The sequence below is a fragment of the Sciurus vulgaris genome (assembly GCF_902686455.1).
Source record: "Sciurus vulgaris genome assembly, chromosome: 1".
Taxonomy (NCBI): Eukaryota; Metazoa; Chordata; class Mammalia; order Rodentia; family Sciuridae; genus Sciurus; species Sciurus vulgaris.
Genome location: NC_136461.1, coordinates 132,482,715 through 132,508,843, shown reverse-complemented (window position 1 = coordinate 132,508,843; position 26,129 = coordinate 132,482,715). Strand labels below are relative to the sequence as shown.

At 36.3% G+C, this 26,129-nt stretch overlaps 1 protein-coding gene across 10 annotated transcripts in view; it reads right to left on the bottom strand.

Annotated features, from left to right (window-relative positions):
- The window catches only part of RP1 (RP1 axonemal microtubule associated), a 322,403-nt gene that overhangs the window by 52,382 nt on the left and 243,892 nt on the right, over positions 1–26,129 (bottom strand). Inside the window, exons 26-27 of one of the 10 annotated variants that reach the window (XM_079136283.1) lie at positions 23,660–23,756; positions 20,801–22,830 (exon numbers count right to left, since the gene is read on the bottom strand). The exons of 8 other annotated variants lie outside the window; for them this stretch is intronic. In XM_079136283.1, coding sequence (XP_078992409.1) covers positions 23,682–23,756 — 75 coding nt within the window. In that variant the 3' untranslated portion in view covers positions 20,801–22,830; positions 23,660–23,681. Of the gene's footprint in view, positions 1–20,797; positions 23,757–26,129 lie in introns of those variants that run through there. One more of the 10 variants, XM_079136291.1, reaches the window with a different exon arrangement.

Genomic DNA, 26,129 nt, shown 5'->3' with positions numbered 1-26,129 from the left:
AAGAATTTTAACTTTTCACTTTCTTACACCCAAATCAGGTCAAGATTGTAGGTGTTTGTTTTAAGTTCCCTGGTGGTCTAGTGGTTAGGATCTAGTGATCTCTCAGGATGCATATCTACTCTAATACAGATAAGAAGGACAAGAACAGCCAGGGTTCTTTTAAATACAGGAAACCTATAAGAGTCACATAATTCTCCCCATGAACAAAACAGAAAAGTGGGCTTCAGAGAGGTTATGTCATTTGTTCAGAGTCCCCCATTCCCTAAGTCTCAGAGCAAAGACTTTAGCTCAAAAGTGGATTTCATAGTACATTCCCTTTTCACCCCCATGGTACACAAAAATATGATCTGAACCTGGTCTACCTGGAAAACAAAACAAATAGAAACGTAAACTCCATTGGCATGTCATGTGTGTCCGTCAGTTAGCTCCTCAATTCACCCTCCCAGTCCCTCACCTCCTACATAATCCCCCTGTGTAGACACGGCCTGTGTTCATCACATGAATGCATGGGGATGCTGCGCACAGGAGTGTGTATGTGTGACTGTGCTTGTGAGGTCTGCCTTGTATATATATTCCAGCATTTTCCAGGGAATTGGGCCATATTTTTTTTTTGCAAAAACAAATGATGGAACAATGTTAACATTGATTAAATGTCCCTTCTCTCTCTCTCTCTCTCTCTCTCTCTCTCTCTCTCTCTCTCTCTCTCTCTCTCTCTCCTTGAAGAGTGGAGATATTTTCCATGTTTCTGAGTTTCAGCAGGCTGAAAATGTCCATTCGACATTCATCCCCTCCCCAGTAGTGGCCTGGTTTTGCCATGGCATTGTATTTCTAGTTGCACTAGGGGCAAGAGTTAACCATTTTTATAAGTGTTGGCACTAGGCTCCTGCACGTTTTAAAGCATAGTCATGATGCCACAAAAATTAAAATAAATGAGTAAGATAAAAAAAAAATCTTCTGAGCCAAAGACCCAGCTTGAAGGCAAAAGTCTACAGAATAAAGGGTTCAATGAAGAATGAGCAGATGATTTTCCAGACCTCTAGGCAGACCGACCGCTCATGGAACACAGTCCCATAAGACAGTCAAAAGACAGTGTGACAAACCCAAAGGCCAGGATTCTTTTCTTAACATTCTTGATTGCTGTGGATTAACACAATCTCTCAGTCCAGCTAAAGGAGAGTCAAAAGAATTCCCTGGGAAACAAGTGGATATTGATCTGATTGCCTACTGTCACATGACTTAGGAAACTGCTTAAGACAATTTAGGTGTAATTAGAGCTCAATGCCTAAGGCTTTGCATTCATGCTGAACTATAACTCATCTGCCTGGCCTGCAAGTCACAGAAGTTGGACTAGGTTTCCCTGAACACCTCCTCACCATTACCCACAATAAGATTCTCACAGGAAATGAGAGCAAAAACTAAATTTTGACTTGTGGCACAGAAGTGTTAATACTAATAAAATCTGTTGGCCAGATGGATTAGCGGGAATGAATTACCACAGGCATTTAAGAAACTGAAATAACTGTAGCAGGGAGCTGCTTAAGTCTTTGTAGGATTCTTGGGCATATCATTCTTACTTCCTTTGCTTTCTAAATCAATATATAAAAGATGATAGATAGATGAGAGAGAGAGAGAGAGAAAGAGAGAGAGAGAGAGAGAGAGAGGGGGAGACCTAGACTTATACAAATCAGCGGCGCTGTTATGCTTGAGACCTAGAAGAATTTCAAAAAGGTAAAATTAACATGCTCTTATGAAGCAAAGGAAAACAGAATTGGAAGTGAACACTTTAAAATTAACTAAGTTTTTAGATTTTTCTAAGGTCGATTATTGAGAAGCCCTGCATGTGGATGAGATATTTTGAACATGATTCTGTGTATTATTATATGACTGGAATCAAAATAGCAGAAAAATACATGCATTTTAAAAGCAAGTAAAAATCCGACAAGGGCATGTACTTCTCATCGCATTGACAATAACTGTAAGTTTGTTTTGTACTGTTGATAGAGCACGATTTTGCCCACTCTGTGTTGATTAGTTTTAAAGAAGAGGATACAAACTGTTCTTAATACTAAATGCAGAAATATTGTCCATTTATGAAATGTTCTTATTTAATTAGAACTCAGCTACCTCCATAAAACTCCAGGTCAGGTCTATAGTGAGGAGCAATGAGAAGTTGATCTTTGCTAAATACTTGAAAGGAAGAAAATAAATGAGCGTTCCATTTTAATTTATCTATACAACCCTGAGTTCAATTAAAAAAAGGTCAAAACATCAAAAGTAAGCTGTAAACCTGAATTGATTAAAACCTGGAAACTTTAGAGAATGCTTCTCACACCCAGCCTTTCAAATGCCTGGATTCTGCCAATTTAAAAAACATCTAAATGTATCTAAACTTTGAAATAGGTAACCATAACTCACCATCCCACTCAATTTTACCCCTTTCACAGACATGAAAACTTGTGTCTGGCTAGTGTTAAGTATTGGAGAAAGAAGTGATGTATGTCACACACACACACACACAATTTTACACACACACATGTATGGTCATTAATGTGATTAGTAATGTGATTAGTAATATCTATGCAGGGATGGCTGCATAGATATAGAAAAATCTTGACTTAAAATAGTTGAGGGTATTAGGGTATATTACATTTTATTATTAAATTATAAATAGTGTTGATGATAATTTCCTGAAGGTGGGGTTTGGGGATAATTTTGAAAAGCCTGGCTGGAGAACCCTGTAATATGGATGCTGCGGAAGTGCAGACTTGGGAAGACAGTCTTGGCTTGAGTTTGTGGCAGAAACAACTTCAAGCTGCATTGCACATAGCAACAAAGCAAAATGGATAGAACCTCACGTTATGCACTCAGATAAGGCCAGGGGCATTTCCCTTCTGTATCCTAGGATTTATTTGTATTACTTTAAAATAAGCAAAGAGGAGTACATCTCACAGTAGCAAGACACCCGAACACCAATCAACAAGCATTTGTTCTGCCACCTTTTAATTCTCTCTGCAAAACTACACTTCACAGCCTTCAAAGATCATCACATTGGGTCTGACACTCTTTGAGTGTTTCAGACTTTTCTGTGTATTTGCATAGATTTGAACCTCTTGCGTTTGGGGTGGCAGAAACAAACAAGGCATTGACCTGCTAACAGGTTCTCCCTAAATCCAGTGGGGTGGGATGGTTCCACCTTTTCTAGAATCAGTCATTGTAGGCAGCAATCATCAGTCTTTTGTAGACGGCAATCATCATGCCATGGTGGACAGATCCTTCCTTCTTCTCCAGAGCCACACTCAATAGTAAGTAGGCACAAGATTAAATGGGAATGCTCCACAGCAGCAGTGCCATCGTCACAAGGCACACACTCTTATCAGTGGGAACTATTGAGAACATAGTTGCAATCGATTTGCTGATTCCCGATGGAAGGGAAAAAGTATTTCAATATGTGGTGAATTTCAAGAGATGTCATACCTATGGAGGGAATCTGATTGGTTTTTGGAGACAACAATATGACAATCAAATTCAATAATAATAAAGGCAAGAAGCAAAACTTAGAATTGTGAATTTTTAAAAACTATTTAAAAGTGATCACCTACTCTACATAAGGAAATAATTGCCTAAAACAGAATTAATATTATAAATGTTCAGAAGGAATCTTTTTAAATCATTGTACTGGGATCAGCACAGTCACCTGAATTCCCATATTTTGTCTCAATTGCTTTATGAGGCAGGGCTCTCCGGTATACAATTCATTTAAAAATATTGCTTAGTATCATTTTTATTCCAAAATAATTACAAGTTCATGCTGGTGCCACATGTAAATTATGTTTCTTTCTTTCTGAAAACCACCTCAGGGATTTTAGTGATGTTCACTGGAACATATGATCAGGTGTATGCATTATTCTGAAAGGTTACACATATATGTTTTCCAAACACACATGCATACTGTTCCAAGTAGTGAAAGTGTCCATTGGTCTGAGCTTTCATCTGTTTATTTCACTTTCAGATGAGCTTTCACATTGAACTCTTAGCACTATTGACTTATTAAAATGCTACTGCTTGCCAACTAGAATACTGTCAAGCAGTTTTTTCAGCTTTCTTTTTTACACTGCAATTCAGAAGAAAATGCTCTAACTTTCACACTGCATCACAAATGACTTTCTTATTCCCACCTTAAGTCATATTGCTGAAGTTACCACTTAATTTCAGCAGCAACCTGACCATTGCAAATGCCATGTGTGCAGTCCTTGGTGTCAAGTTACGTTGCCCATGTTGCTCCAGGAGAGAGTGCTTTTTTTTTTGTCTTAGCAAAGCTTCAAATGAAATAGATTTTTATTTCTTTCTTTTTCACATGAAAAAGTTGTTTATAAATGCTTATAGAGCGTATAGTACAATGACTGTGAAAGAAACAGTCATCTTTATGTACAGCATGTCTTTCTAGCATAAGGCTGAAATAAATACAAAGAATATGTTTGAATTTAAGGCTTTTATGAAAAACAAAGTCCCCTACTACTTACATACTGCATGAATCTAACTTTCCATAATTCAGATGCCAGCAGTAGACTCCAACCCTTCCATTGAACCCATATTGCTGATACTATCTACCAAGCTATTTTGATATCCTGTGAGAATTAGGCCTCTTTTGGAAGCATGTATGTAACTCCCACTGATACTGATCCGAGTTGTGCATTGCAGAATGAAGAAAGAGAATGCATAAGTAAGATTTCACCGTGTTTATTTATGACAGCATAAGGTGTTAGCAAGCCATATGTACACCTGAACTTTAGAAAGATCTGCAAGTTAATAAAATCAAATCCAATCTTGCACAGACTCATATACCTTTCTTGATAAAGGCAGTGAAGGAAGCAATGTTTTTGCCAGATTTTAGAAACAAAGACAGGAAAATGCAGGTAAACTCTTAAGTAATTAAGTTTGAATTATCAAGTAAAATCATTTGTATAAATACTGATGCTATTCACATATTTACTTGTAGAGTTTAATTTCATGGGTAGCTCATTATTCTTCATTAGTATTATAAAATTATATTATCAATTGCTTTTGCTATACAGCAAATAACATTGGCAGAAATAAAGAACGTAACAACTTTAGAGGACTCTGAGAAACTCAACTAGGTAGAATGGGGTGTGGCCATCAAAGGCTGCTCTAGGAACATAATGGACTGAGTTCAGGAAGAAAAGAAGAACAGAGAGAAAAGTGAATGAACGCCAGTGTCTGTTCATTAGACCCAAATTCTGTGGGTACTTGTGCTGAAGTAACATTTTTAAAAAAATGGCTGAGTGAAAACAAAGGCTTGGGAAAAGAGTCATGCTCAAGTGTCCTTGATTTATTAGGAATTCCAGTGGTAGAGTCAAGATCTAGGGCCCCCACTCCACAGGACACAGCCAAGTGTTAGATCAGGATTGTCTTCTGACACCTCTACTATCCTTATAAGTTAGCAAGTTTAGTATTAAATCTCAACCATTCAAAGCTCAACTACTAGTGAATCTGTGGAGAATACGAGAGGATGCCAAGATGGCCACACTCACACCCTTAGCTCAGCAATGCTGGACAATGAGCTAAAGGAATGCCATCCCCTTCCATCCCCCCAGACATTCTTAAAGGGTCTATGGAGCACTATGGGAAGTCAGGCTATTTGGTATGAAGGGGGTAAACCTCCACACAGTAGACCCCAGTTTACTGAGAACAAAGGACCTCTTGAAGGATCAGACAGTGGTCCACCATTTCCCTCATCCTAATTCTAGGAAGAGAGAGACTTTCGGGTAGCTCAATGAACCCCACATTCTATAAACTGCTCTTCATTTGGTTGCCAAAAAAAGAAATTTCAGGATTCTGACAGTTAATTTTATGTGTCAATTTGGCTAGAACATGAGGCTCAAATATTTGGTCAAACATTCTGGGTGTGTGTTTTAGATGGAATTAGATTAAATCTGTGGACTTTGAAAAAAGCATATTACCTTCTATAATGAGAGTGGGCCTCATCCAATCAGATGAAGATCTTCATAGAACAGAGACTGACCTCCTTCCAGTAAAAAGCAACACTGCCAGGAGATAGCCTTTGGACTCAAGTCCCTGGATCTCAAGTCTGCTGTCCCAAGCTGCAGATTCCAGACTTGCACCTCCACAATTGCAAGTTTGTAGAGGTACAAAACCAACTCCTTAAAATAGATAGATACCTCTCTCTTTCTCCATATATGTATACATATCTGCACATACATACTATTGATTCTGGTTATATACACACCCTGTTGGCTCTGTTTCTCTGAAGAACCATGACAAATATGGTACCTTACATTCAGGTATTTATCAAGAGATACAACTCAAACTCAAGCAAATGAACAGCAAAGTGTTTGATATGCATATTCAATACATCATACATGAGGTTGAAAAAGTGAAAAAACATAGTGAGATATTCAACCTATGTTTATAGCATATTTTAGCAAGGTAAGACTCTAACCATGCCACTACCATGATATCTAATGACTAAAAGAAGAAATGTATTTCCAGTTCAGAAAAGTTTGCTCTTTGAAGAACAAGGAATACTCTCCTGCCACAAGCCCTAACCCAAAAAGGCAATGTGCTATAATGAAAGACTGATGAAGTTTGACAGACCTAGACCCACAAATGTGTGTGCCCATTGCTCTCTACAAGTTACCTGTTCTTTTGCATTCTACCTCTTAGCAGGCAAAGAAAATATAAATAGATGAGACATGTAGAATACCTCAAACAAACCTAGTTCTTTGCAGGTGATCAAAAAATATTATTATTCACACTCTATCATGAAAACAAGAATGAGATACCTCTGCCACAAAGAACCTGCCTGCTTTATTTTAGTTTTCTCTTGAAAACCTAATTCTGTGGTAAATCAAACTTCAAAGACAAATGCAATTTAAATTGATGCACTCTCAGCTTATTTTGAGCACAACATGGTCAGCATTTGGTAACCTTAACAACGGTATTGTCTCAGAGTGAAGAGAATTTTCCATCTCCTCTTGAGGTACTAAATGTTCCTTCTCATCCATTACTGACAACAATTTGTTTTTCATAAAAATATAAGAAAGGAAATGGAGGGGAATATAAGTTTTTATGATGGCCGATATTCTTCCTTTAAAGTTATAACCAAATAAGTTGCAAGCCTAATTATATTATGAGTTCTGCTATAGTTTAGATCTCAAATGTTTCCCAAAGGTCCATGTGTTCAAGACCTGGTCCCAAGAGTGTCGTTATTGAGAGGTGGTAGAAACTTGGAGAGGTGGGGCTCATTGGAAAATCCTTAGGTCACTAGATGTATGGATTTGAAGAAGATTGGTGGGACTGCAGTTCCTTCCTCTGTCTCTTTGCTTCATGGCCAAGAGGTGAGTACTTTTTCTCTACCATGTGCTCCCACTATTATGTGTTGCCCCATGCCCATCCCAAAAGCAACAGAGTCAATCAATCATGGACTAGAACTTCTGAAACTATGATCCAAAATAACCTTTTTCTAAGTTTATCAACTCAGGTATTTTATTCTAGCAATGAAAGCTGACTAACACAGCTCTTAAAACATATGCTCACATAGAGCAAGGTGTATAACTTTAGGAACTATGTTGATGAAACAAATGTTGGAGTGAAAAAAAAAAAAAAATAGACACCTCTGTGAAATTCCAAACCAAAGTCAGTACCATACTGCTTACCAGAAAGCAGTTATACTTCCTTGCTAAGATGTAGCCAGGGAAACCTTCTAAAGAGAGATAAATTTTGATTTTTTTTTTAATCAACCATACCTAAGATAAATGTTCACAATTCCACATGGAAATGATATCTATCTTTAAACTCTACAATTGACTCTATATTGAGGTTAAAAAAAAAAGGACAATCATTATCGTCTTCCTTTTTATGATATAAACAGTCTGCAAAAGAAGACAGGCTCCACTCAGAGAATTGGTGTTTATCTATCTGCACCTAACACTTATCCTGAATGCTGCGGGGAAACACACACTTGATGAACTAGCCATAAGGAGCCATCATTCACAAAGTTTCAGATGCCTTATGCAATGGCTGGATTGCCTAACAGCCTGGAAATCATTGACAACATTCATTTGCCTTCTGTGGCACCTGCAGACAATGAAAAAAATCTAAAGAAATGAAAAACATTTCCACTATATGCGCATGCAGCTGGTATCATTGCCAGGATGTTATAACTAATGTACCGACAAAATACCCAGGGTTCAACCAGGCTGCTTGCATTTTCCAGTGATGTAAACTCAGGTCGTTTTTTTGAATGAAGTCCAATTAACTTGGCCCAGTTTCACTGGGCATAATATACAACAAGCAAAACCATTTTTAAGAATAGGATACAAGTCATGGAGTTCATTTTTTTAAATAGTATTATTTTTGTATCTCTACTTTTGTGGAAAAGTTGAGAGCACAAATTTTATTGACTATGATGCTAAAACCCAATATGCAAAGTTAGTAAAGAATGTGAATAATTTTCCTTTGATATAGATATTTCATCTGAAAAATCACTTGGAGTTAGAAATAAATAACCAGCCAGGTGTAACTGATACTTAATATAATGATAATATATAGATGCATTTATTTTAAAAATATCCAGAAGATGGTTAAATGATCCTGGCAGAGAAAAATCAAGGAGGCTTATAAATATTCCATCTGAGAGGATCTGAAATAATCTCAGTATCAAACATATTTAGTTTTCTTTCAAAATTCAGACACTACCAATGTGCTTTGTTGATTCTGTCTCCTTTGTCAGTGAACTTCAAATGTGGATGAAGCTCAGAATAACATAAGCAGCTTTTCAGACCTCAGGATCATATGCTTCTAAAGGGAAACCCAAGCACCTGTACTTGAAAGTTGACAAATGTTTCTACTGGCACCCAAATTTTTAACAATTCCATGCAAATTTGGAAATAGAAGATTCTCCATTGTCAGGATGTAAAGTTTGATATGTAAACTAAGGATCTACTTTACTTATTGCCTTGTTAGATTTTTGAAATATAATTGCTTGCTTTTGTTCCACTTGCCCTGTCTTGAAATGAGTCATGCATTACAAAATGGGTTTGTATCTAAATCCTTGTCACTCTTGTTGTATATAAGTGATTGCTGCATTACTTGATACATTGGTGTTGCATCAAACATAGATTTTAACATTACAAAGTGTTGATGCTTTTTGGCTTTAATGGTTTTTTGTAGTTAGAATTATAGCCCTTGCTTATCTTTCCTTCCTTCCTTCCCTCCTTCCTTTTTTTTTCTTTCTTTCTTTCTTTCTTTCTTTCTTTCTTTCTTTCTTTCTTTCTTTCTTTCTTTCTTCTTTCTTTCTTTCTTTCTTTCTTTCTTTCTTTCTTTCTTTCTTTCTTTCTTTCTTTCTTTCTTTCTCTCTCTCTCTTTTTTGTTGTTCTTATTCTTGTTTAGCTTGTAAATTTTTGTCTATACCCTTCCATTACTAAACTTTTTGAAATCACTGAAAAAATTTTAAGTAGTTCTCAATGACACAAACATAATTATTCACATGCTTTATCCCACATTACACATACAACAAATTCAGATTGTTCATATCAAAACCACCAACAACCAACTGATAACTATCTATTCTAATAGGGTTATACAGTCAACTTGCTGGGGCTTAAAGTGACCTGGAAAACTTCCTGCTTGTGTGGCTATATCACCTGTATAGATAGGTTCATTTGTTTCATTTTCCTTTCACTTTTAGGAATTACTTTTTCAAAATTAATTTTTAAATCAGATTAAATATTTATGTCTCCAAATCAAAGCTTCAAAACAAAGTTTATTCCTAAAAGTATAGTTTCTGTTCCTGACCCCTCTAACCTAGTCCCTACCTCTCACATACATAATTATTGATGATCATGTGATTTATCTGTCAAATTTTTTTAATTAAAAAATGTATACATGCATATATGTGTATATGTATGTATATATTCATACAACACTCCTTTTCTTAAATAAATAGTATTATATATGTTTTTCTCCACTTTTTTCACCAAATAATATATTGTAAAAATAATTTTTAGTACATATGAGCACTTTTGTTTTTCAACAAGCAACTCTTCTAAGGAAATTATTCAACAACACCTTTCTCTGAATAACACCTGGAGGACAAATACTGTATTATGCATTATTTGTCACATACTTTTCTTCTTAGGCAAGTTATCTCAATTCATTTGACTGTTCTAAGAGTCAAAATAGTTTTCATAGTTCTTGGAAGACTCTTCATAATGCTTGGAGCTATAGGGTAGCCTATGTTGACCTTATCAACAGCTCCAAAATTCTATCCATGTGTCTCTCTCTAATCCTCTCCATAAGATAATGAGGGACATATTGTTATAGAGTCTAAGTCCATGTATCACATAGACCCCCTAAAGAGCTGAGAGAACTAATTTGAAAATTGAACTCTAATTAGACTAAAATATGACAATTTTTTTTAAATAAAAGTTTGTAATCTTGGTTATCTGACCAATTTAAGAGGAGGTAAGAAATAGTAAAGAAATAATGGTTGCTGCATTTGGAGTTGAGAATTTTATCCAGGAAGCACAGAGAAAATGTGAACTATGAATCCAAAGAAAATCAAAGCTCTTTTTTTCTCTTGAGCTTAGTAAGCCAGCTTGCTTCAAGGGAACACACTTTTAACACATCCTGATCCCAGTTGAAAGGTCTACTAGTCAAGTACTAGTAAAGATTACGCTTTGACCAATCCAAGAGGGGACTGCAAATCCTTATTCTGAGCCCCTAAAGCATTTTGTAGCTGCAATGCTTAATGGGGCATTAACTCATAACATTTCTGGAATGTTACCTATTTAATTTGTATATGTCATTTCCCATTGATGCAATTGTTTCTTCTTTTATGGTTATGTACGTTTCTGAGCACTGTTGAATTTGTGGTGTTTATTGTGTGTACTCTAAAAGCACCTGCTGAACTACAATAAAATGAATAATGACCTTTGAATATCCTGATTTTAGAAGGGAGTAACAAGGAGCTTAAGGTGTAGTTCAGTGGCAAAGAGCATGCTTATCATGCAGAAAGCCCTTAGTTTAATCCCCAGCGTAAAAAAAAATTAAATTAAATTAATTAAGTAAATAAAAAGAAAAGAAAAGAAACAAATAAGAATTTGGTCTTCCTACAATGCTTTTTGAGAAGCTGAATAAAACGTTTAGTTTGGATTTTATCTTATTTCTCCTAAGAATTTTGATAGAGGTTTTCTGGTCTACCTCCTCCATATTAACATGTGAACATATTTCTCCGTTTGTTTTCTCTTTTCTCATTAAAAAAAAAAGCCTGGATTCTCAGTGTTTAATACTTTCTATTGAATGCCATGGTTACACAGTTTTTTATAGATCCATTTTCTTACTTATAGGTTGGTTTCATCTGAATCAGTACATACTAAAAATGCTCCAATTATCAGGTCAGAGGAAAAAACTACAGTAAATTTTATTCCAAGGATATTTTTCCTTTATTATTTAGAATATAATTCTTGAAAATAGCTTTAATTCCTCCTGTTAGTCTAAGTCATTTACTCGCTGCTCAAAGAATACAAATTTCTATTTATGCAACTAGTTATTGAGCTTATATACATTTTTAAATTTTGTATTATCTATAACTCTTTAGTGCCCACAGTTCTATAAAAATCTAATAAAGATGAAATAAATCTACTTACACATCAAAATGTGCTTAATTTGAGCTCAGAGATATAGAGTTGGAAAGAATGTCACTGTTACCTTTACAAGGAAGAAAAACCTGGACATGCTGCAAATTCATGACTTTCCCACTGAACAAGGTTTTGGGGAGAAAAAAACTAATCTAAACTCCTGAGACAGGTTTCTGCAGGGATAAACCAGATCCAAGCATTTGTTCTTTGAGGACAGATGCCAACAGATGTCATGTAAACCAATACAAAAATTCACCTAGAAATGTTTAACGAATTGGTTAAGACTGGGGTATAGACCAATATAAGGATGTACACCCTCCTGCAGACATTTCCTCCAGGAACCCCACCAGGTACCTGCAGGAAAGATTCAAGTATTATTGAGAAAGTTTTTTTTTTTCATGGTGCAGGCTGGGAAGAGGAACAGCAGCCCCGCTGAAACCCTGAAACTCATATCCTTTTTTTCTCCTGTAGAACAAAAGATTTGATCTGCAGAGGAAGCAGCAACAAAAATAGTCACCTGAGGGGACTAGTGGAAAGCCACTGAATCTGGGGCAGGGAAACATGAAAAAAAAATAAATTGGAAAGTCTCTCATCCTGCAGGGAGCAGCAGGAATTCATACTGGGCCCACTGCATCTGGAAGACAGGTGGGAACGCGTGGGAAATTCTCTAGACCTACGTTCTCAGTGCCTGGCCAAGACAGGCTTAATCAAAACTTCAGTGAACACATCACACACACACACACACACACACACACACTCTCTCTTTCTCTCTCTCTCTCTCTCTCTCTCTCTCTCTCTCTCTCTCTCTCTCTCTCTCTCTCTCGCCACCATGCTAATAAATGTCATGTAAAATTAACAGGACAATACAGGTGGGAGGGCTGCCAAAGACAGATCAGAAGGACCAAAGCTAGTTAGGGGGGCCTAAGCCAATTGGGAAACAAACATTGAGAAAAGCACTCTGGCAAATTAGGCTACACTCTAAGCACAGGTATTGTTAGATGAATGTGAAGCCTATGATATACTGAAGTTAACCTCAGCACCAACATCAGTGACACAAGACGAAAGACAGGAATCTCATAAAAATGGTAGCACAGTTTTACACATGAATAGCTAAGAAACACATAAATGCTACATAAATGTAGTGCTTTACCTTGAATAGATGTTCTGTTTGCTTGTGGAAGGAATGTGAAAAGAATTGTAGCTTGTGAGTTACTGGCAAGTTGTAGAAGAAGGACTAACTGGAAATGGAAGGAAAGTTTTAACACTGTATGTGGAGAGGTGCAGCTCCTAACACATGCAGTGAGCTGAGGTAGCTGGTAGGTTTTGAAGTGTGTGCATGTATGTAGTTTCTACGATCCTGTACAATCCTGTTACTCTGGGTGGAGTTTTTAGTGTTCACCTTGTGATTCTCATGGACAAAATGTATATAAGCTCAAATTGTACTTTAATATATTGACCATGATGAAACAAATTTACATTTTTAAAGAAACATTATAGCCAAACTGATTACCTGTTATTATATCCACATCTGTTATTATAATTATTAGACAGGTTGCGATCATCATAGAGCATGAAATGGTACATAACTGCCCACAAAACATTCCACTAGTCCGAATGACAAAATTTGAACCAGGATATCTGAACCCAGTATTCACATTTATCACTTAACAATATGTTCAATAAGTCCTTGGCTACTATATCAGGATAGCAACTGATGGAACAATCAGGACTTCACTGCTGATCTTTGAAAATATGATTTAAATAAGGCAATAGGAGAAAACCCCAAACTATGAGAGATTTAAAAGAAAACAGAGAAAGAGGTGAAGCAACTTGTGTGGATTGGTGTTTCAAATGTTAGGAAAGAAGAGAGGGAGAATGGTCAACCATTCAAGAATAGAGTAAGGGTAATTCTTAGAACAGGGAAGATGTAAGTATATTGATAGACTGGTAGACCAAAGGCAAAGGATAAGCAGAGTCATCCTGAAGATGCAAGAAAGAATAAACAAGCCTGATGAAACAATCTTGAAAGACAAGAGAAAACAAATCAAGTTCACAAATCAATGTTGGTCATTGGCAGGAGGAGGTCAACAGAGAGGGATTAGACAAGGGTATTTTTTTCTTTCTTGTTTCAGCTATGCTAAATTTCAAGCATCTAGCTCAGAGTATGTACTACACTCTTACTTTCTCCTCCATGTAAAAGTTTTTGGCTGTAGATAAGTAGATAGTGTCATATTCTTTCGGTGCTACTCCAGGAAATAAAGAATGGCCAGTAGTGTGTTTTATTTAACTTTAGCCCTTCCAAGAAAAGTTAGCCCTTTTGAAATGCAATTATCTATTTTCCATATTATATTCTGCAAAGGGAGTTTTTAGGGTATATTCTTCTGCTTTATTTAGTAATTTTGTTTTTAAATGATTTTTAGTTATTTTTCAGTTTTACTGAGGTTTATTAAACAAATAAACAGTACACATATTTAAGTTGTACAACATGATGGCTGGATGCAAATCAATCACGTTAGCAAATTTCAGATTTACAATATATATCATTAACTACAGTCTTCAGGCTGTGAATTACGTCTTAGGAACTTATGCATCTTATAACTAAGAATTTATGCCCTTTGACCAACATCTCCCCATTTGTTCTCCACTCCCAACAACTATAAAATATCATTGTGCTTTGTTTCTTTGAATTCAACTTTTTAGATTCTATGAGTGAGATCACATAGAACTTGTCCTTCTGACCTATGACCCTCAAGTTTCATCTATGTTGTCTCGAATGACAAGATTTCCTTCTTTTTATGGCTGAATAACATTCCGATTTTGACTGTGTTACACATTTTGTTTATCCATTCATCTATCAATGGGCACTTGTATTATCTCCATGACTTCACTATTGTGAATAAGGCTGCAATAAATATGGGAGTTCAGACACCACTTTAAGATATTGGTTTCTTTTCTTTTGGATAGCTATCTTGTAGTGGGATTGCTGGAGTATATGGGAGTCCTATTTTCAACTTTTTGAAGGCCCTCCATCCTGATCCTATAGTGATGGTATCAAATTAATCTCCCCACCAATTAGTATACAAGGGTTCCCTTTTGTCCATATCCTCACCAACACTTGTTATCTCTTGTCCTTTGATAGCATCATTCCTAACAGGTGTGAGGTGGCATCTCACTGTGGTTTGATTTGTGCTGTTCTAGTGATTAGTGATATTTAATACCTTTTCACATATGTGCTGGCCATTCTTATGTCTTCTTTGGAAAAAAATGTCTATTCTGGTCCTTTGCTCCTTTTTTAATTGAATTTTTTGACCTTTTGTTATAGAGTTGCACGAGTTCCTGATATGTTTATTTTGCCTATTAACCCCTTATCAGAATTTGGCAAATATTTTCCCTCATTCTGTTAGCTGCATTTTCATTTTGTTGATTGTTTCTTTTGCTGTGCAGAAAATTTTTAGTTGGATGTAGTATCACTAGTTTTTGTTTTTTGTTGCTTGCACTTTGGGCAGCATATCCAAAAAAATCAGTGCTAAGACAAATGTCAACATGCTTTTTTCCATTTTTTTCTTCCTATGAGTTTTACAGTTTCAGGTCTTACATCTAAGTTTTTAATTTTTTAATCCATTTCAAGTTAATTTTTGTGAATGGTATAAGAGTTCAATTTTGTTCTTTTGTATGTGTGTATCCAGTTTTCCCAGCATCATTTATTGAAATCACTAACCTTTCAAGATTTTGTATTCCTTGTATCTTTGTCAAATATTAGTTGAGATACATCTGTGAGTTTAATTCTGGGCTCTCAATTCTGTTCCACTGTCTATGTGTCTATTTTTATGTCATACAATATTGTTTGGAAGATTACAGCTACTAAGCTATAGTTTGAAATCAGGAATTGTGATAATTCTAGCTTTGTTCTTTCTGAAGACTGGCTATTCATGGTCTTTTATGGTTCCCCAGGAAATTTGGGATTTTTTTCCCATTTCTGTGAAAAATAACATTGAGATTTTATTAAAGGTTGCATTTAATCTGTAGATTGTTTTGGGTATGCACATTTTAACAATGTTAATTCTTCTGATCTATAAACATGATATCTTTCTACTTGTATTTAGTTTCTTTCATCAATGACTCATAGTTTTCAGTGTAAAGATTTTCAACTCATTGGTTAAATGTATTCCTAAATATTTTACTGTTTTGATCCTATTGTAAATAAGGACTTTAAATTTTCTTTTCAGGCAGTTCACTTTCAATGTATAGAAATGCAATAATTGTGCAGCCACTCTGGAAAGCAGTGTGGAGATTCCTTAGAAAACTTGGAATGGACCCCCCATTTGACCCAGCTATCCCACTCCTCGGCCTATACCCAAAGGACTTAAAATCAGCATACTACAGAGATACAGCCACATCAATGTTCATAGCTGCTCAATTCACAATAGCCAGACTGTGGAACCAACCTAGATGCCCTTCAATTGATGAATGGATAAAGAAGCTGTGGTATATATATATACAATGGAATATTACTCAGCTATAAAGAATGATAAAATTATGGCATTTGCAGGCAAGTGGATGAAATTGGAGAATATCATGCTAAGTGAGATAAGCCAATCTCAAAAATCCAAAAGACGAATGATCTCACGATAAGCGGATGATGACACATAATGGGGGGTGGGAGGGGGACAAGAATGGAGGAAGGAGGGACTGTATGGAGGGAAAAGAGGGGTGGGAGGACTGGGAGGGAAGGAAAAAAAAAACAGAATGAATCAAACCTCATCACCCTATGTGAATGTATGATTATGCAAATGGTATGCTGTTTTTCCATGTACAAACAGAAACAAAATGTATCCCATTTGTTTACAATAAAACTAAATTAAAAAAAAAGAAATGCCACTAATTGACTTTTATGTTAACTTTGTATACTACAAATTAATTGTGTTTATTAGTTATAAAAGTTTCACAGTGTCATCATTAGGATTTTCTTTATAGAAGATCATGTCATCTGGAGAGACAACTCAATTTCTTCCTCTCTAATTTGGATGCCTTTTATTTATTTATTTATTTTTCTTGTCTAATTGCTCTGACTAGGACTTCTAGTACTATGTTGAATAGAAATGGCAAGAGCAGACTTCCTTGACTTCTTCCTGAGCTTAGAGGAAATGTTTTCAGCTGTCTATCGTAGAGTACGATATTAGCTGTGGACTTGTCACACTTCACTTATTAGATTGAGATACATTTGTTTTATATGCAACTATGAAGAGTTTTTATCATTAAAGGATGTCAAATTTTGTGAATAAAAATATTCTGCATCTATTGAAATGATAATCTGAATTTTATCCTTCATTTATGGGGCATCTCACATTTATTGAAGTGTGCATATTAAATTATCCTGGCCAGCCTAGGAGTAAGTTCTACTTATTCATGGTGTTTGATCTTTTAAATATGTTCTGAATTTGGCTTCTTGTATTTTGTTGAGGATTTCTGCATTTATGTTCATCAAGGATATTGGTCTGTAACTCCCTTTTCTTACAGTGTTCTTATCTGACTGGTATTAAGGTAATGAGTTCAGAAGTTGTTCTCCACTTCAATTTTTTGGAAGTTTGAGAAGGATTGGTATTAATTCTTTCTTTAATGTTTGGTAGAATTCAGCAATGAAGACAGTGTGTCCTAGTATTTTCTTTGTTGAGAGATTTTTGATTGCCTATTCAAATTTCTTACTCATTATTGTTCTGCTCGGCTTTTCTATTTCTTCCTGACTTGGTCTTGGTAGGTTGTATGTGTCCAGGGATTTATCTATTTATTTATTTCCTCTAGGTTATCTAATTTATTAGTCCATAATTGTTCATAATAGTATTCTGTATTTCTCTAATATCAGTTTTAATGTGTCCTCTTTTACTTACAGTTTTATTTATTTGGGTCTTTTCATTTTTTACCTTGGTTATCTATTGTGTTGATCTTTTAAAAAAACAACTCTTAGTTTCATTTATCTTTTTTATTTTTCTATTCTTTATTTCATTTATTGTTACTATAATTATTGCTTTCCTTTCTTTTGCTAATTTTGGGCTTAAATTTTTCCAGGTTCTTGAAGTGTAAAGTTAGGTTGATTATATCTTTCATTTTTCTTAATGCAAGCTTTTCAGTTATAATGTTTCCTCTTAGAACTTCCTCTCTTGTATTCCACAAGTTTTATTTCTATCAAGTTATTCTTTTATTTCCCTTTTGATTTCTTCTTTGACTCACTCATCATTCAGGAATATGTTGAATTTCCGCACATTTGTGAATTTTTTAATTGTCATCCTATTATTGATTTCCAGTTTCATAGCAGAAAATACACCTGATCTGATTTAAATCTTGAATTTATTAAGGCTTATTTTGAGGCCTAACATATGGTCTATTCTAAATAATATTCAATATGACCTTGAAAAGATTATTACTCTGCTCCTGTTGAATGAAATGTTCTAAATTTGTCTATTAGGTTCATTTTGTATATAATGTCATAATGTACATAATGTTTGTTGATTTTCTCTCAATATCTATTCATTATATAAGGTGAACTACAAAAATCTCCTGATATTGTTTTATTGCTATTTATTTCTACTTTCAGTTCTGTTAGTATTTTTTCTAAATATTTAGGTACTCTGATATAGGAGTTTAAATATTTACAATTTTTAAGTCTTCTTCATGAATTCACCCTTCATCATTATATAATGATCCCCTCGATCTCTTTGTGTTTCTTTTTTTCTATTTTGTATGATGTAAGTATACCTACTCATGTTTTTTCATGGCATATACTTCTCCATCATCCCATTTTCATGCTACTAACATCCTTAAAACTAAAGTAAGTCTCTTATGGGTAACTTTTCACTGGATGTTGTTTTCTTTATCCATGTCTTTTAGCCACCCTATCCATGTCTCTTTATAAAATTTAATCCACTTATATTTAATATCATTACTGATAGGTAAGTACTTACTATTGCCACTTTGTTAATTACTTTGTTACTGTTTTATATTTCCTTGTTCCTCTGTTACTTTCTTACTATCTTTCTTTGTGACTTGATGACTTTTATATCATAAAATTTTGATACCTTTCTTTTAATCTTTTGGGTATCTATTATAAGGCTTTCCTTTATGGTAACTATGAGGTTTACATAAAATACCTTATAGTTTTAGCATTCTGTGTTTAGACTAATAATAATTTAACTTAAGCACAAACAAACACTCTATATTTTTACCTCTTCCCCCTTATGTGTTAAGTTATTGATATCGCAGTTTACCTTTTATATGTTTAATAGCAAATTATTGTAGTTATGACTTTTTTCAATATATCTGTTTAACCTTTATGTTAGAGTTGAAAGTGATTTAGGCATCACTATCATGATACTAGAGAATTCTGGCTTAGACTTTGTATTTGCCTTTACCAGTGAGTTTTATATATTTACATATTTTTATACTGTTAAATATCATCCTTTCATAAAGAAAATGTGGTACATTTACACAATGGAATACTACTCAGCCATAAAGAGAAATAAAATCATGGCATTTGCCAGTAAGTGGATGGAGCTGGAGACTATCATGCTAAGTGAAATAAGTCAATCTCAAAGAACCAAAGGCTGAATGTTTTCTCTGATGCAGATGGCAAATCACAATGTAGGGTGGTAGGGAAGATCAGAAGTACATTGGGTTAGACAAACAGGAATGAAGGGAAGGGAGGGAGAATGGGAAAGGGAAACACAGTAGAAAGAATAAGACATTACATTCCTATGTGCATATATGAATACATGACCAATGCAATTCAAATCATGTATAACCAGAAGAATGGGACGTTATACTCCTTATATGTATAATATGTCAAAATACATTCTACATTCATGTATAACTAATAAGAACAAAAAAAATCATCCTTTCCTTTTATTAATTATTGTAAGGCAGGTCTAGTAGTGACAAAGTCTTCTGCTTTTGTTTGTATGGGAAGTCTTTATCTCTTCTTAACTTCTGAAGGACAGGTTTTCTGGATAGTATTTCTGGTTGGCAGATATTTTTTTCAATGATTAGAATATATGATGACATTCTCTCCTGCTCTGTAAGGTTTCTTCCAAGTAATCCTCTGATTGTCTTATAGTAGCTACCTTGTATAAGATAAATCCTTTTCATCCTGCTGTTTTCACATTAGTTTTTGAGTTTTGACAATTTAATGTCTCAGTGTTTAACTTTTTAAGTGACCTTTGGACCTCATAAATCTGGCTATTCCTCTCCCTAAACTTGGGGAGTTTTCAGCCATAGTTTCTTTAAATGAACCATCGCTTTCTTTCTTTCTTTCTTTCTTTCTTTCTTTCTTTCTTTCTTTCTTTCTTTCTTTCTTTCTTTCTTTCTTTCTTTCTTTCTTTCTCTGATAGTGGAATTGTCTAGGCAGCATAGCATTCAGGAAGTGGCATGAATATTGTTGGTGGCTTTTAGCCAAATTTATGGAGATAATCAGAAGTAGAAAGCAGAGCAAAAGATTTAAAAAGGTGAACTTGAAAGGCAGGAGTAAAACTATGGCCAAGGAAGTTGCAGCTGTTAAAGACATTACTGCCACTAAGGGAATGCTAAAGACTATGCCTACAGGCAATGAGAAAGAAGGCTTGAGGGTATCTCAGAGGCTGGCAAGGCCACATCCATCTCAAGCTCAGGGAATAAAGGTGAAAATTCTCTTGATAAGAGACCAGTGGGGCACCCTTCCTGCACAAGGGGGTCTAGGAAGCTTTTTCAATGTGCTCAGTCACCCAGACCCTCAGAGGCTGCTGCAGCAAGGGCCCCTGGAGGCTTGGCTACTGTTCCAGATAGCAGCAGGCTTTGGCATCAACCACAGGGTGCAAGTACTGGAGGAATGCAGGATGCTGGAGTTAGCAGATTATGGAGGCTTCCACCAAGATTTCAAAGGAAGGCTTGGGAGACCTGGCAAGGTGCAGCAGGGTTGAAGTCCTGTGGGCACCCTCTGAGAATTCAAAGTATGGAGATGTGAGGAGGAAATCGAAGCTGAGTGGAAACCCCCAAGATTAAGAAATGTCAGTAACTTGGGACATAGACCTAGGAAAGCTGCAAGAAAAGAGCAGAGGTAAGCCAACAAAAGGCCCCCTTGGGCTACAACCAACAAGGCCACAGGGGTGGAGCAAAAATCCTTTGGGGAAAACATCAAGATGCCATCCACGTGCCCCAGGTGCCAGACATGGAGCTACAGGACTTATTTGCCCAGTTGGATTTCGGTCTTGCTTTGGTCCTATCCCTTCTTTCTATACCCCTATTTTTGTAAATGGAAATGTTTACTCAGTAACTTTATATGTTGGATATTTGTAAATTGCTTTTAATTTTATAGTAGCTCACAATGTGAGATTGCCTTGAACCTCAGAGAAGACTGTGGACTTGAACTCTGAGCAATCTCAGAATTATTCAGACTATAGAGACTCTTGAAAATGGACTACATATATTTTGCATTGTCAGATGAGTGTGAGCTTTTGGAGGCCATGGGTGGAATGTTATGGTTTGGATGTGAGGTGTCCCCAAAAAACTCACATGTGAGATGATGTAAGAAGGTTCAAATGAGAAATTTTGGGGTTTTGAGAGTCTTAACCTAATCAATGAATTAATCCCTGATGGGAGTAACTGAGAGTGGTAAATAGAGGCAGGTAGGGTGTGACTTTGGGGTGTATACATTTGTATGTGGCGAGTGGAGTCTCTCTCTGCTCTCTCTCCTGATCACCTTGGTGTAAGCTGCGTCCCTCCAACACCCTCTCCCACTAAGATGTTCAGTCTCACCTTGTGCCCCGAGGAATGGAGTTGACCTTCTATGGACTAAGACTTCTGAAACTGTGAGCCCTCAAATAAACCTTTCCTCCTTTACAGTTGTGCTGTTTGGGTCATTTAGTCACAGCAGCAAGATGGCTGTCTAAAACAACTAGACTCCAACATCACCTCTGACCGGGTGGGAGATTTTACTATTCCCTGTCCAGATAGTGCTGTTGGTTGGTCTCCACATTCAGATAGACAGATTAGGTTCTGAAGCTGAGTGTGGCTAGAGGCTGGACTCTGTAATTGAGTGGAGTTTCTGTTTTCTGTGCCTCATAGTTAGGCAGAGACACAGGCTGGGTTCCCTGCCCGTGCAGAGGCTTGTACTCCACAGCATTCAAGGTTAGTACTGAGCTCCCAAGTTGGTAGTAGCTATAGAGTCGGACCCACAGTTAGGCAGGACTGTAAGTTGTGCTCAGCAATTGGGTGGGGTCATGGACTGGAATCCCTGCCCCACTGGGTTACAAACTGTACTGTGCAGTCAAGCAGGGCTGTGGGTTGGGTTTGGTGGGGGGGCCACAGTCTCGGGTCCATGGTTAGACATATTTTCTGGTCTTACTTCTTGGTCATACTTGGCCTTAAGCTTGTCACACAGTGGGCAAAGTCATGGCTGAGCTCCCTACCCAGCAGAGCCATGGACTGGGCTCTCTGTCTGGGCTCCTTGGTCAGGGAGGGATGCAGGCTCTATACTCCATAGTTCAGAAGCCACCAGGTTTACTCAAGTCTCTGACAGGGATATAAGTTGGGCTCTGTGGTCTGGCATAACTACTGGCTGGGTAACCAAGCCAGAGAGAACCATAGATTGTATTCCCTGTGCCACTCAGGTAAGGGTTACAGATGACTGGGTGATGACAATTCAGCCAGATGCAGTACTGCTCTCTAGATCTGTGTGCTGATCACTCTGAGCCCTGTCTCTTTTCTTCGTTCCTGTCTAGTAAGTCTAGCCCTGCCAATTCCCTCAGTGTTCCTTGTGAGACAACATAAGGAACCTCTTATAAAGCACCCCATAATAATGAGGAAGCTGGATGTTCACTTCAAGCTTCCTTTTACTCACTGGGGAAACTGCAGGCCCAGGGTAGCCCTCTTGGTGTGCTATGCCAGTCTGAGGGAAGGGAGACCCAAAGTGTAAAGCTCCCCTTACCCTTCTAACGCTGCTGTTCTAGGGTTTTGTGGTCCAAGGTGGGTGTTTCAGCCTCACGCTCAGGTTCTAGAATTTTCACAAAGATGTTCTTGTCTGTGGAGAGTTGAAAGTTGCTCTTTCTGTGAAGGGTACTGGAGCTGGGTAACTCCTATTCTGCCGTCTTTCTGGAGTCACTCCATTGGAGTTTTGATGTCCAAGTTTATTCTATTTTAAAGGAGAACAATTCCTTTGACTTCTTTTGATAAGAACTCCTAAGTGAAATTTGTGACTGAGGGAAAAGAGCAACTTAAGTTGTCCCTAGGATCTGCCCATCCACAGGGAAGTCAACAGTTCTACGGGGCATGGCTCAGTGCTGCAATTCCTAAACTTCTGAATGGAATCAATGTGAAATATTACCAAACTCCAAGTTTCAGAACTGCCATTAAAAAAAAAAAAAAAAAAAAAAAAAAAAAAAAGAAAAAGAAAAGAGAAAAAGATTTAACAAAAGAGGAGGAGGAGAAAAGAGACAATTAAATATGAAAGTCATGGAGTTATGCCGAAATCAAAATGACATGCTGACATTCATTTAGCTAATGGCTAATAATTTGTAGGTACACATGGACATCTGACCTTTAAACATTGAAAAGGCCCAAGATAAATGTTCCTGATATTACTTACATACTCAATGATGGGCTAGAGCAAGCCAATCTTGGCTCCCTCTGTTCCTTCCTCCTACTTCAGCCTCCAGAGATTTCTACACAGACCCCCATGCCAGCAATAGCCACCTACTAACCATCTGCCAACTCTGCCTTCCTGCCTTCATTCATCTGAAAAATTGTCTTAAATCCCACCCCATCAGGAAGCCTACCCCAATTTGTGGGCAGTATCAGAAGAGTCAGTCTCAATATAAAGATAAGAATGTTTTATACTTTTAAGTGTTTTAATTTTTAACTCTTTCCATCCTCTCAATAATACTACAAGGTATTATTGTGCCCATTTTGCAAAGGAGGAAATTAAAGCTTAGAAACGTTAAGTGATTTATACGTTTCCTTACATGGCCAAGGGCAGAGTAGGAACTAAAATACAGGTCTTCTGATTGTTGCTGATATAAATTGTTTTTCAAAAGGCAAAAATGCATTCTTCAGTCTATTCTAAGGAATAAAATGTATAATTAAATTATTGTGCAAATGCTGTATGAGCTCATAATTTATATTAAACCAGCTCATCTATAATTTTTATGTACTTTATTTTTTCTTTTCAGATATACATGACAGTAGTGTTTTGACATATTATACATACATGGATCATAACTTATCATCTACAAAATTAATTGACTTTATACCATGGTAAACTAGAGGCAAGAAACTACTTTTAAGAATAAATGGCACAGGCTCTAACTTTTTTCAAGCTATTTAGTGTTTCTATTTGCAAAACTACAATAAAATTCCCTGTGAAATCTCTAGGAAGTTCTGTAAGTAAATAATAACCACATAAGATACATGGGATGCCTTTGTGACAGCTGCAGGGTAAGAATTATCACAGGAGGAATTCAACAAAGAGTATCCTAAGACAAAGCAGCAGATAGTAAACAAATTTTAGACATGGAATTTTCATTAAATTTTCAAGCTTTTAAAAGATGTTATTTCATGTCTAGTCTGTTAGACAGTGGATAAGATTCGAAAATTAATTGCTGAAAGAGGTCCAGCCCCGATCTCCAATACTCCTCTCTGACTGCTCTCTCCAAATATTCTGCTATTATGGACTTTTAGTTATTAGGAAAATGTATGTAAAAAGCACAGTGAGCGGCTGGGTATGTAGCACAGTTGGTAGAGTGCTTGCCTAGCATGCACAAGGTCACGTGTTCAATCTCCAGGACCACCACCACCAAAAAAAAAAAAAAAAAGGCCACACCACAGTGAGGTACTTCAGTGGAGATACTACTTCACACCCACTGGGATAGCATTTTAATAAAAGATGATAATGAATGGTGGTGGGGATGTAGAAAAAGAGGAAAACTTACACAATGCTAGTAGGAACACAAATATAGTGCAACCGCCTTTGGAAAATAGTTTGGAAATTTCTCAAAATGCTGAACACAGTTTCTACAATCCAACATTTCTATTCCTAAATATATAACCAAGTGAGATGACAGCATATGTCTACACAAAAACATGTACAGATTATTCATTATAGTACTATTCATAATAGCAAAAAAGTGAAAGATGACCCAAATGTCTACTGGTGGGTGATGGATAAAGTGTGATACAGTCATACAATGAAATATTATTCAATCATGAAAAAGACTGAAGTATTGATACATTCTATTGCCTGGATTAATAACTTAAAACCATTATGCTCAATAACCTAAAGAGAGAGCCTATAAGAATGGGAGAAAATCTTTACCACATGCACCTCAGATACAGCATTAATCTCCATGATATATAAAGAATTCAGAAAAATTAACACCAAAAGAAACGTAACCCAATCAATAAATGGGCTAAGGAACTCAACAGATATTTCACAGAAGAAATATAATCAATCGACAAATATATGAAAAAAATGTTCAACATCTCTAGTAATTAGAGAAATGCAAATGGAAACTGCACTGAGATTTCAACTCACTCCAGTCAGAATGGCAATTAACAAGAATACAAACAACAACAAACGTTGGCAAGGATGTGGGGGAAAAGGTACTAAAAATTGGTGCAGTTACTCTGGAAAGTCGTATGGAGATTCCTTAGAAAACCTGGAATGGAACCACCATTTGACCCAGTTAGCCCACTCCTTGGTTTATACCCAAAGGAATTAAAATCAGCATACTATAGTGATGCAGCCATATCAATGTTTATAGGAGCTCAATTCACAATAGTTAAACTATGGAACCAACCTAGGTGCCCTTCAACAAATGAATGGATAAAGAAAATGTGGTATATATACACAATGGAATATTACTCAGCCTTAAAGAAGAATGAAATTATGGCATTTGCAGGTAAATGGATGGAGCTGAGACTATCATGCTAAGTGAAATAAGCCAATCACAAAGAATCAAAGGCAGAATGTTTTCTCTGATATGCAGATGTTAATTCATATTAAGGGGGAGTGCTAGGAAAGAACAGGAGTACTGAAAAAAAAAAAACAAAAGAACGGGAGTACTTTGGATTAGAAAGACAGGAGGGAAGGGAGGAGAGAGAATATGAGGGTGAGAAGGACAATGAAATGAGACACTATTACCTTATGTGTATATATGATTACAAGAGCGATATAATTCTACATTGTGTCCAACCAGAAGAATGAAAAGTTATACTCCGTTCATGTATGATGTGTCAAAAATGCATTCTACTGTCATGTATAACTAATTAGAACAAAAAAAATCCATTATGCTAAGTCAGTCAGACAGAAAAGTCCCCATGTTTTTTGAATCCATTTATATGAAATGCCCCGAACAGGCAAACTTATAGAAACAGAGAGTAGAGTTTCCTAAGACTGGGGGATGGGGAGTTAGAGTCACTGCAATGAGCTTTCTT